Raw genomic sequence first — 12,111 nt, forward strand, 5'->3', positions numbered from 1 at the left:
GAAAATCAAATATAGAGAAGATCATTGACCAATCAACTCTCAACTATAACAGTGCGTGGGTGATGGGTGAGAGTCCCGAAAATCAGTCACCAGAAATGCTTCGATCACGTGATCAGTTCCTCTGCCGTTTAACCATATACGGCCGTAGAGTCGAAGCTAGGCTTACTAACACATATACAAAAAACATACTAAACTGATGAAAGAAGCTTTGAGATTATTCCTCCATATACGAGGCTCGGTTAATAAAGTTCAAAATTAACAATGTCTTTTCCAATCTCTTTTAATGACCTTGGGGTCAGTGACAATGGCATGTATTTTTTTTTTTTCAGCTATAATACGTAAACTGCATGAAAATGGAACTACATATAATTAGAACACCCTGTGTATATACAGTTTCGTGTATTGTACGGAGTACATTCTCGCATTATGTGTAAGAGAACTTATTCCAATTGCCAAGTATTACTACGCACTAAAACATCACATGTTAGCAGTGAGATTCGTTTTTAAAAATGATGCTAAGAAAAAATTGAGATATGTAGTAGGAAATTAGCACACTAATTGTCATATTTGTCACTAGATTCCGTCCGCGAAAGTTTTTCCACCAGTAAACATAATGTGTAAGAGTGAAAATGTCTGATTAGTCTAGTGAAGAACTAATTGCGCTAACTGCTATGCTACTGGCGCAGTAAGCTGCAGATCCAGCTTTGATTTCCGGCCTGGTTGCATATTTTCACTTTGAATTTGATGCATTGTGATTTTTTTTTCAACGTATATATATACTGTTTAATATGTATGCATGTTCTTTTTATTTATTTTATTTATTTTTCTTTCTAGATATTATATTAATAAAAACATGTGTGCTTCAGAAGAGTTACAGAAACTAGAACACTCATTTAATATGAAGAAAGAGGTGATGGAAAATAAAATGAAGGAAGAAAAATGTGTTCTGCGGAAGAAAATCCTAGCTACGCAGCGAGAGCAGTCAAATATGAGAGAAGAAGAACTCAGCCTTAAAAAGATGTACAGTGAACAGTTTAAAGATTTAGAGAAAAGGTTCGAAAGTGAACGACAGTTGTTGCAAGAAAGAGTGGTAACAAGTGAACTGGAACGAAAACAGATGGAAAGTGATAAAATTGAACTTGAACTTCGTCACTGTGCGGAAAAAGAAGAACTGAAACAGAAGATGAACAGTGAAATTAGTGAGTTGCGTGAAAAAATAGCTGAACGGAAAAAAGTAGAGGAACAGTTAATTCTAGAAAATAAGCAGTTAATGTCGAAATTAGAAGCGGAGCGGGAAAAGTTTGAACGTGCGCTTAGTGAAGGCAGAAAAGAACTGGAAGAAAAGTTGCGCTCGAGTGAACAGTTACAAGAGAAGTTTCGCGAGGAAAAAGTTGCTGCCGAAGAGAGACTGAAAGACATGGTTGAAAGTTTAGAGAAGAAGCATGAAGAGGAGAAAATGCGTTTAATAGAGAGGTTACAACAAGGTAATATGGAGCAACAAAAGATAGTTCAAGAAAGATACGAACTAGAAAGAAAGTTTAAAGAAGATAAGGAAAGCATAGAACGGAAACTACTCATGGTAAGAAGAGTCGTTTTATCAGTTTTATGTTACGTAATGATTTCAAACACGGTGGTTCTAGAAGCACGGTTATGTAGTTCTAGAAGCACGGTGGTTCAATGCTAGAGTTCTTATCATTCACACATAAGGTCCCTGGTAAGGGTTAATACATATCCTAAATAATAATTAAAATAGAATAAAATTATTATGTAACAGTGGGCCGCGGTGACGCAGTGGTGGAGCGTTCACCTCTGGTGCATGGGGTCCTTGGTCGATCCCAGCTCGCGCCAAGTGAACTTTGTGGTGGATAAACACCATGTGCGTGGGTTTTTCGGGGTTCTTCCGTTTTCACCTACTTTCTTCATTCCACCAATTCATTCGTTTCTCATCATCACCGTGTCCTTTAGTCTAGCCGGCATAACAGTGGAACGTAAAACTTATAGATTTCATTTTATTTTCTATGTAGGATATTCCACTCAGTTGGTTAAAGTAGGATAAATTACTATGCAGAATAATCCACCCAATGTCCTCTAACCCAGCACTAAGCCTGATAAACTAGTAACATACCAAATGATCACTCAGGACTTGAGAAAGACACACAAAACTTACTGGCCTCATATATATTGTCAAGAAAACCCGCACTTTTGATTCCATCTTTATTTTATTACTCCACCAAATCACGAATACATTTCTACTATACAACTATTGTATCAAAATCTCTATATTCACATAGAAACATTTAGACCGTCAGTTATTCCAGGTACCGTAATTACACCTCAGTTCTTAAATTCTGTTATCCATATGAAACACCTTCTAACGATAATCAAATTCTTACTTTTAGGTTACAAGTTCTGTTAGTTTCCCAACATAATTATGGACCACTTAACATGTTATATCTCAAACGCTTTTACCTTCAATAGTTCAGTCCCACTTCATGTGAGCTTATGAACAACACAATGTGGTAATGTCTTTTTTTAGTTTTCTCCCGTCATATTCATTTCACACATTGCCTGAGCATTGTCTGTTTGCACCTGTCATTCATTCTCTTAGAGTACAAAACGTAATCGAGCAACAGAAAACTGAAGATTCAATATGCATATCTGTAAACATTTTGACTGGTATCACATCGCAGTTTGCTATAGAAAATCATAGAAATATGTCGCAAATAAAACACACGAAAAATTAGTAGCAAAATATGATGAATCTTTAATCGTAGTTTGTTACCGAAATGAACTGTTTTTGCGATAAAGGATTGTGTAGCATTTTCTTTCCATTACGACAGAGTTGTCTTTTGAACTTATATATATAGTTAAATCTTACTAATTTTTTGAGTTTTTCGTCCAAAAGCTCTGTTTATTAGATTAAAGAAGGCGATGGGAATTAATTATTAAAGTGAGACTTGCTGCAATGTACGTTTTTCGCATGGGAAGACTAGGTTTATGGAAAATATTTTAACCCCTTCCCCCCCTTAGGGTACGCAGTTTAATCAAAATATAATGATAAAAACCCAGATCAAGCCAAGTGTTGTGTTCAACAATTCCTTTGAAATTGTTCAATCGTTTCTTCACTTTCGCCATTTTATGAATACAAAGTAAAATATTAAAGTATTATAGAAAATTTTCAATTTCCATTCCGCCCTTTCCTCCGTATCACTGAAAAGTGAAATTTTCAAAATCACTAGGAAACATGTCCGCTTATTATTAATGGAGAGTTTGCATGCCGATTGTCATCTTCCTAACGTGGATGACTCATGAGAGACTATTTTGGCAAAAATTTCGAATCTCTTTCTTGTCTTTCCCCTGTAGGATCTACACTTAATTGAAATCAAGTTCGAGTAGGCGCTAAGTATGCTCCAATACTAATTTCAAACGGTTCAGCTGTATTCCCGTGAATGCAAGTACAAGCAATGTGAAAAAAAAAAAAAAAAAAAAAAAAAAACAATGTTCCTCTTCTCCCGTAAAAGCGTAATTTTCATAAACGCTGGGACCCATGTCCGTTATTTTTAGTGACAATTTTATATATCGAGTTTTATCTTCCTATAGAGATGAGTTCGTGGAAGTCTTATTTTGGTAGAAATTTTGACTCCCCCCCTTTCCTTTGAGGATACGTATTTTAAACAAAGTGATATAACAAAAACTAAGCTTGAGGTAGGTCTTAACTTCACTCAAAAATTCATTTCAGATGGTTCAACCGTTTTCTTGTAATGCGATCACAAACAAGATCACTTTTTTTCCCTTTTTTAATAGATGAAGAGTGAAAAGACAATATAGCCCAAGTCTTGAACGGATTCGAAGCCATGAGAAACAGTTCTACACCCAGTTAAGTGTCCTCTCGAAAAATCTGACACAATATCTTTAGGAGCCTTCTAGTTCCTCAACAATTCAGATCTGTCCACTGTAAATTATACAGAATATCATGCTATAAAAAATACCATGTGCACTTGACATTTTATTACGTCTGGATAAAAAATTCTTCCTTTGATCTCCAACTGCATTGAAACGGCATCTCAACATGCAAGAGCCACGTACTTTTAGGGACTTGTCTCAGCGTTTTACAAGTTCCTTAAAGCCAGCAATGAAGAATGTTCGCTATGGGTGTAGTAGGCAGCTGGTAAAACCTTCCTATGGATCTCTGCCATATCCTGTAATCGGTGACCAATCAGGTAATTCTTCAGTGGTCCGAAGAGATGGAAGTCGGGTGGACCAAAATCAAGGCTGTATGGTGGATGTTGTAGTTGCTCCCAACTTAAGGACCGCATGTGAACCACTGTGTGGACGAGCATTGTCATCCAACAGAACAACTCCAGCTGTCAAAGCACCTGGAAGTTTCCTGCGAATGGCTGCAATACAGTACGTGGGTACAGTGACAATGGGTGATATCAATAAAAATAAGTAACTACTCCTGAGAAGTCCTGCTCGAGAATCGGAGTAACTACGCCTGGAGTAATCTCCTCCCTCAATTTCGTATCAATAAAACAAGCCACTACTCAGGTCTAGTCTCCTCCAGATTTATGAACGTTTACTCGCGCTTCCTCTGCACGTAGCACTGAGTCGTATCAATAAAAGAAGTGATTATTCATTTCTCCCATTCATCGCGCAGTCATTTCGTTGTTTTTAACCTATGGCGTAGTATCTTAAAAGCCATGAAACGGGCAAGTAGCAACGATAGCTTCAACCAAAGTGCATTTGCGGATATTTTAAAAGAGTTTCCAATGGTACATTCAAAGTCACAGCTACCAGAAAGTAAACGAAGGAAAGCCGAAACTTTGAAGGTAATTACAGTGAAATGCAACGAAATATCAAATACATCTACGACTGAGACACAAATTCAAAAGAGAATCCTTAATATTCGAGCGAGAATAAAACAAAAATAAAAAAGAAGAAAAAATAAAAAATAAAAAAAAGGAAAGAAGAAAGTAATACTGAAACCATGGGAATGAACCTATTTGAGCTGATGGATGTTGATTGGAATCCAGCAATATCAAGATTAACACGACAAGCACATATCACGTGTTGTCCAAGGTCTTTGTAGATTGTTTGGCTTTAAGAACGAAATCAGACACTTGGCTCCTTTGTTTTCTTTTTTAAAAAAGTCCAGCCACCCACGTCATAAATCACGTCCATCTGATTGCATTTTCCACACCATACGTGTCCCCTTTCGCCTTGACATAAACAAAATACATTCTTATGTATACACCCTTTCTATCAACGTTGAGTTGAGTTGATTATTAGTTTAACGTCCTTTTCAGTAGCGTGCCTATATGAGACAGAACCCACTGATTAACGTGGAATCCAAACCACATGAGCTCCTGCCGGGAATCGAACGCGGGTCTCGTATGCCAAAGGCATGTACGCTAACCGCTTAGCCACGAAATAGCTCTTCCTATTAACGTATTACTCTCCAAAATACTAGGTTTCTTTAATCCCACTTGTATATAGTCAAGTGCTCCGATAGCACCCGGAAATGTATATTGTTCTTGCCACTCTGCCTTTGCTGTTTGTATATTACGCACACTTCCGAAAACAATCCATTTTCAGGTAGTCATAGATAGTACTTTGAGCCACACCAGAATCCCCTGACATTCCGACCTGGAATCCCGGATCGCTCACGTAACGCAAGAAAACCAAGGGCACCGATTTCTCTGTAAATTTGGGGGGAGAGGGCATTCAGATGCAGAAGGTATATATATCGGGATTTTAAGACAAATTGCACTCTAATTATGCCAAATATTGTATATTCATAAATACAATAGGGGCCCACATGAGCTTTGGGGGGCCCGGGCCCTCACAGGATCGGCGCCCTTGAAGAAAACTCTTTTCATCATTACGTAGTCCACCACCCCGAATTTCGGTTGATTCTCCTTAAAAAATGTTGTGCTAATCACCACATTTTCTTTCATAAACTTATAATGCTTTTTGTAATCTCCATTTCCAACATTTCTATGCAGTTTATAAATTTTTCTACGTAGTAAAACAATCATATACTCTGCCATATTTCGCACGGAGTCACCTATTTAGCTTGCTCCACAAATTTGGAGAAGTTACTAGCATCACAGAGGAGTCTTTGATTTTTATTGATATCAAACGCGTAGTAGTTACTCGGCTGGTGGTGTGGTTACTTCAAAAGGGCGGGGCTTCTCCGAGGTCAGCCGAGACGACTAGTGCTCAGTTCTCTTTTTATTGATACCAATGCGAGTAACTACTTCAAAATTGGGCGTAATGAGTAACTTCTCCGTTTTATTGATATCACCCAATATGATCCGGGGCCAGAAATTCCATGAGCATGATGTCTTGACTGTCCAAAAAGACGGTAATCATCATCTTCCGTGCTGAGATGTTTCCATTCCATTTGTTCCCGGTTCAAACTGGTAAATGATGATTTCGTTACCAGTGACGATGCTGTTCAGACATATACCACCCTTTCTCTCTCTTGCATACCTCATAAGATGGTACAATGACAAAGCCATTCTGATTTCTTTGTGTTGGCCAGTAAGTATGCAGGGAATCCATCGTGCACACATTTTGCGAAATTTCAGTTTGTCACGCACAATACTGTACGCTGTTCCAGTGAGCAACTGAAGCTCGCCAACTGGAAAGTCATTTCATCAGTACTCATAGATTGACCCGGATCATATCTCCAACTATCCTCTGGGTAGCGTCATCGTGAAAGTTTCTTGGGCAACTGGGACGATCGCTATCACTAATGTCGGTTCGAAATTTGAACGTATTACGGTGACTCGGATTCCACCTTAAACTGCAGAATTACTTCTCATACAACCTCGGTGCCCGAAAGGAATGCTAAGCTCAACCAACCAATCGATATTCCTACTGTTGCGTACCATTTTCTCTGCCTACCTTCCGACCCGGGTTCGATTCCCGGCGGGAGCTCATGTGGTTCGGATTTCACGTTAATCAGTAGGTCCCATCTCATATAGCCTCGCTGCTGAAAGGGACGTTAAATTCAAAATCAACTCAACCTACCTATCTTCCCCCTACATTGTAACTGCCTTGTCCAATAATATTTCTCTTGTAGTTGGACTTATGTCTATGAAAGACCATAGACTTGATTAATGGAAGTTCACCTCTTAACGGACACCCTTTGTCTGATTACTTCATTTAGACCATTTCGGCATTTTGGACCCTGCTGGTAGCAATTTCCACCAACAAAGCTCTGAATTCCTCTGAAACACAATCATTTCTACCTGATACAAGTGTGTACGTAAAGGTAGTATCTATCGAGGAGTTCACTAAATAAAAAGTTACAGAAATAACGCACAAAAGATGTTATACAGAGTGTGGTATTTTACGAAATAGAAATATGGATATGAATCAGGATGAAGAAAATGAGCTGCATGGAATGAATAATCAGTGAAGATGCATTAACGTATGTATTTTATGCACTAATTTATGTAATAGAGCAAATACTTTTAGCTGTGTAGTGCCTCTTGGAGTTATGTTTTCCCGCGTTATTCCACAAGCTTCACTTTTGCGTTTCCCAACATGCCTTATCCTTTTTCTCCTATACAAGATGAATGGGAAACACGTAGCAGTTCACGAAGTAAACCCGAGAAAGAGCTTGCTGGAAAAAGCAGTGAGGTTTGTGAAATATCGCAGCAAAGTGTAACTGCACGACGCACCGCATACGTAACAATATTTGCTTTTATATATATATATATATATATATAGTGAAAATGGGGGAGAGAACAGTAGACATCAGTATTTAAAGAAGTTGTTTACAACAGCTGTACTGAACAAGATGTGACATACAGCGTTTAATGCTCTGCTAGCGATCATATATGTATTTACTTTACAGGAAAAACGTGCCCTTGAAGAACAGATAGCAAATATGCATCATATGTTAATAGAAGGACGCAAGGAGTATCAAAATATTAATTTGAAATTACAACAAAAGGAAGAAGAGAGACAGAGGGATTTAGTAAGTATTGTTTATTTTCTTATTGATTTTCTACTTCTGTGTTGTTTATTTATTAATTCGAGAAAGCCCAGTGAGTGTCTCCGAATAACATGGCTCTTGTTAGGTTAAAATACAGTTGGAATAGCTTAAATATAATAAAGTCTGACCAAAGGAGACACTTATATCTTAATAACTTGTTTTACAGTTTAGCCTTATCATTGCCTTCATCAGATACATTCTCTTGACACACATTTAAGTTATGCGTAGTTCCAAAACTAAGAAGAGCAGTATTCAATTAGAATAAATGTTATAGTTCTGTATGGTTAATGTTTGTATCTATAAGTAGTATAAATATGGAGTTGCAGGGTTTCCACTGTCTTGGAAAACATGGAAAAATCAGGGAATTCAGCTTACTCGTAAAAAGTGATTAAATTTTAAGTATGGATTTTTACTTCTCTGAACCCATTTTGCCTTACCCGGCTATTTGGTAGGAAATATCTTATAAAATAAATAAGTTTGTTCTGCAATATTTCTTTGCCTACATAGATACATTATCAGGTTGTCTATCGGTCACGAAAGTCACAAAAAGTTACGAAATCAGAAAACTGTCATGAAAATCAAGAAATTTAGCTTTTGGGTCACGATTTTTTCTATCTGAACAAATATAAGTACAGACTGAAAAATTTTGTTCCATAAAACTTCAAAATTCACCACCTGTGGTCGGCTTTAGACGCTACCAAATCGGAAGCAAATCACGCTTTTATCGCATGCACGGAAATTCGGCCTAATTCGCACCCAAATTCACTCTTGAGAAGTTACGAAATTTTATGGTTTGGTAAAGAAAGGGTCACGAAATTTCATTTTGAAAATTTAGTAGCACCTTAACTATGGTAGATAGTACATAGTAGATGAGGAACCCCTGGTCGGAAAAAAATATATATATTTTTTTTTCTTTATATATACACCTTGAAATTTGCAAATCGTGATCTGGAAAACCTAAAAAAGTCAGAAAATTCATGCTCGCCAAATAAATGGGTAGCGCATTCTTGATTCATTATGGATAATTCTTAATTTACGGGATATTGAGAATATAAATGTGTCATTACAGAATTCAGCTGATACTATATTTCAAGGAATGTGTCAAATACAAATGAGCATGTTTCTGGTAAAAATCCATTGCTTTTTCTTAAGTGTTCAGAATTTTTTGTTGATTGTTGAAGGTCAGCGTTTCACTTCAGCAGCGAGGCTATATGGGACATCGATCTACAATTATAGACGGGACCACACTAGATCAGCGGGAATGTCTACTCGCAGTTTGTGTTAGCATGAGAAAGAGAATTGAGTTTTATTACAACAGTAAAAATAAATCACTACAAATACTCCTGCCCATTCTCTCATTATGTAACAGTGTATCTGAGTTGTAATTTTTAGCTCTCGGCGTAAACATACTGAAGCTTATAGTTTCATTCCAGGTGTTTATATATATATATATATATATATATATATATATAACGTGGTACTTCATTTCTTGGTATATTCTATATTTGTCGACTTCTTCAAAAATTGCTATATTTGGTCACGGGCTTGGCCAGGAACAAGCTCGGCTCGCTTTTTATGTGCTACTTTATTTCTCGGTGATTATTGGACGGATCTGAACAAAATTTGGTGTACAAATAGCCCAAAGGCTAAGAAATTAAGCTCGTTACATTTGGTGACCGAACTCGGTCAGGAACAGGTTTTGCTCAACAACAAAGCCTATGTTCTACAGTTTTGTACGCCTGGAGCTTTTGAGCTCGGTTCACGGCTTGATTAGATATAAATTTCCTGCACATTAAAGGTTAGATTGAGAATCAAGAATTCCACTGTGTACTTAAAGGGTAGTCTTATTTATTCTTTTCTCAAGAGTACATGCCTTGAAATAAAGAGAGAGTATAGGAATTTAAAATTCACTATGTTTTAAAGCGTGTAAAAAATTAATTCCTCAGTAGAAGTAAGTGGTGCTAAAGATAAGTTTTTAAGTTATTTATTTATTTATTTATTTATTTTATTTATTTTTAATACAACCTAAGTTAAGTTCGTAGTAGAGATGCGTGACGCTGTGCATAGCCTCCAAATCGTTGACAGTGACACATGACTGAATGTTCATATTATTTTCTTTCGTTTCTGCGCTCTGTCATCGAAGTATTGTGGAAACTAAGTATCTGTTTAGTGTCGTAAATGAGCTTGTATTCTAAACAGTCAAAGATCGAGGGTATTGAGGTGATTGTTTAAAATACAAATACACTAAAGACGCTAAACAAATACACTTAACCGCAGAACTACGAAAGACGGGGTAGGGTATAGACAAAAAGGAAGAACACTAGAGCTAATCAAACGCCATAAAATCGTGCGTACTGTTAGATATATCAACGTGGGATTTTATATAATGTCCAATTATCTTTATAGAAAAAACTACAGGAAGAGCAAGAAGCAAGGTTACAGCAGGAAGTTCTTCAGAGAGAATTACTTGTGAGGCAGCAGCTGGAAGCTTCCATTCGTGATCTACAAAAGGAAAAGTCATATCTTGAACAGAGCATAAAAGGTTTGTGACACTTCAGTGTTATTTTTGCAAAGGTTATACGCAATACAGGGTATCCCTGACTTATGGAGACAAACTGTAGGAAGTGATTCTTCAGGTGAAACCAAGACAAAAATTCTCTATTAACCCATGTCCGGTAATGAGTAGTTTAGGAGTTACAGACTTCCGAAATCGTGGAATAATGGACTTTCAATCTGAATATTGCCAAAATATGTGTCCATTATAACTTATAACTTTCTCTACCTACAGACTCACGTTTCAGAATCTTGGACACTAACGGCTATATGCATGTCTGTAAATGTGCAAATGAATGAGCAAATCTAGTGTTTATTTTTCACACGCGATACAGGATCCATACCTGCTGTCTTACATTGGAGGGGAGGGAGCAATAAGCTAGACATTCGCTTGGATATGGATGTGTATATTCAAGAGAATATGATTACGGTTTGTGCATTTGTTATGCACTCAATCCTGTTCTCCGATTCTATCTGGACATTGTGTGAGGCCCTATATCGAGAAAACTCATAACGCCAGGTCAACTTACCATACTCTATTTGGAGTATGCCTTCTGTCTTGACCTGCTAGGACTCCGAACCCAAACTTTTGAGTACATATAGGCAATGGCGTGCAGTGGTTCTCAAACTTACTAAAAGTAGTCGAATTTTATGTTGGATAATATACTATTAACTGTACGAATTACTAAATTGTAATAATTGCTGCAAAGAGCCGATTGAAAATTTTGCGATTCACTTGCTTCTTATAAGCACGCATTTTATACAGCACGCCCCAGTGGCTGTTTATCCTACATTATATAGTCTGAAGCAATGTCTCTCTCTTAGAGAAAGGCAAAAATACTGAAGTAAGCTCGAATCCATACACAACCTATTCTGCTGCAATCCTATCACCCCACCCCTTACGGTCTGTTCACATAATATGGATTTCATGCATACCGGGAGGGGAAAAAAACGGAATCGTGCTTCATCTTAAAGTTTTGAGAGAAAAAAATTAAAACACTCAACTAAACTACGTGTAAGCTTGCTTACTGAAGCACTGCTTTACTTGCTTGAGTTGAATGAACGCCACTGCGATAAGACATATGGAATTGCTCTTGATCGCCAGCTGGACTGTTGCAGCCACAACCCATCAACGTGAAGATCTACAGCGAGAGAAAAATACCATATCCCAGTGGGCATCATTCTAGGACCACTTTTACATTCTCTTGTGCACCAACTTTGGACCAGGTGTGAAGCGTGTGTTAAAATTCGTTTCTGGTAATGTACGTATATTGTCTCTGGTATTCGTGTTTTGTGAATCACAACTGTGAAGCAGATATTATATACCTGGTATTGATGGGTGTGTAGGATTTATGTCTTCACACATGTTCTGAAAGCTTTACCAAGGTGTGAATCTTTTTCCCCACAGTAAATAATGAATACAAGAGCAGTGTTTAATATTATGCGTCCTTTAACATAAAATTATTTAATTCGCTGAAAATATTGCTCTAAATTGTAAGTATTTACATTATTTTTATCTCGCCTACATACAGTCTATTGCAGTGACA

At 37.2% G+C, this 12,111-nt stretch overlaps 1 protein-coding gene across 1 annotated transcript in view; it reads left to right on the top strand.

Moving 5' to 3' along the window:
• The window catches only part of LOC145685958 (uncharacterized), a 93,863-nt gene that overhangs the window by 38,442 nt on the left and 43,310 nt on the right, over window positions 1–12,111 (top strand). The window contains exons 4-6 of the mRNA XM_081758744.1: window positions 835–1,579; window positions 7,871–7,993; window positions 10,418–10,553. Coding sequence (XP_081614870.1) covers window positions 835–1,579; window positions 7,871–7,993; window positions 10,418–10,553 — 1,004 coding nt within the window. The remainder of the gene's footprint in view (window positions 1–834; window positions 1,580–7,870; window positions 7,994–10,417; window positions 10,554–12,111) is intronic.

Source organism: Thermobia domestica, chromosome 5 (genome assembly GCF_964235325.1).
Source record: "Thermobia domestica chromosome 5, izTheDome1.hap1.1, whole genome shotgun sequence".
Lineage (NCBI taxonomy): Eukaryota > Metazoa > Arthropoda > Insecta > Zygentoma > Lepismatidae > Thermobia > Thermobia domestica.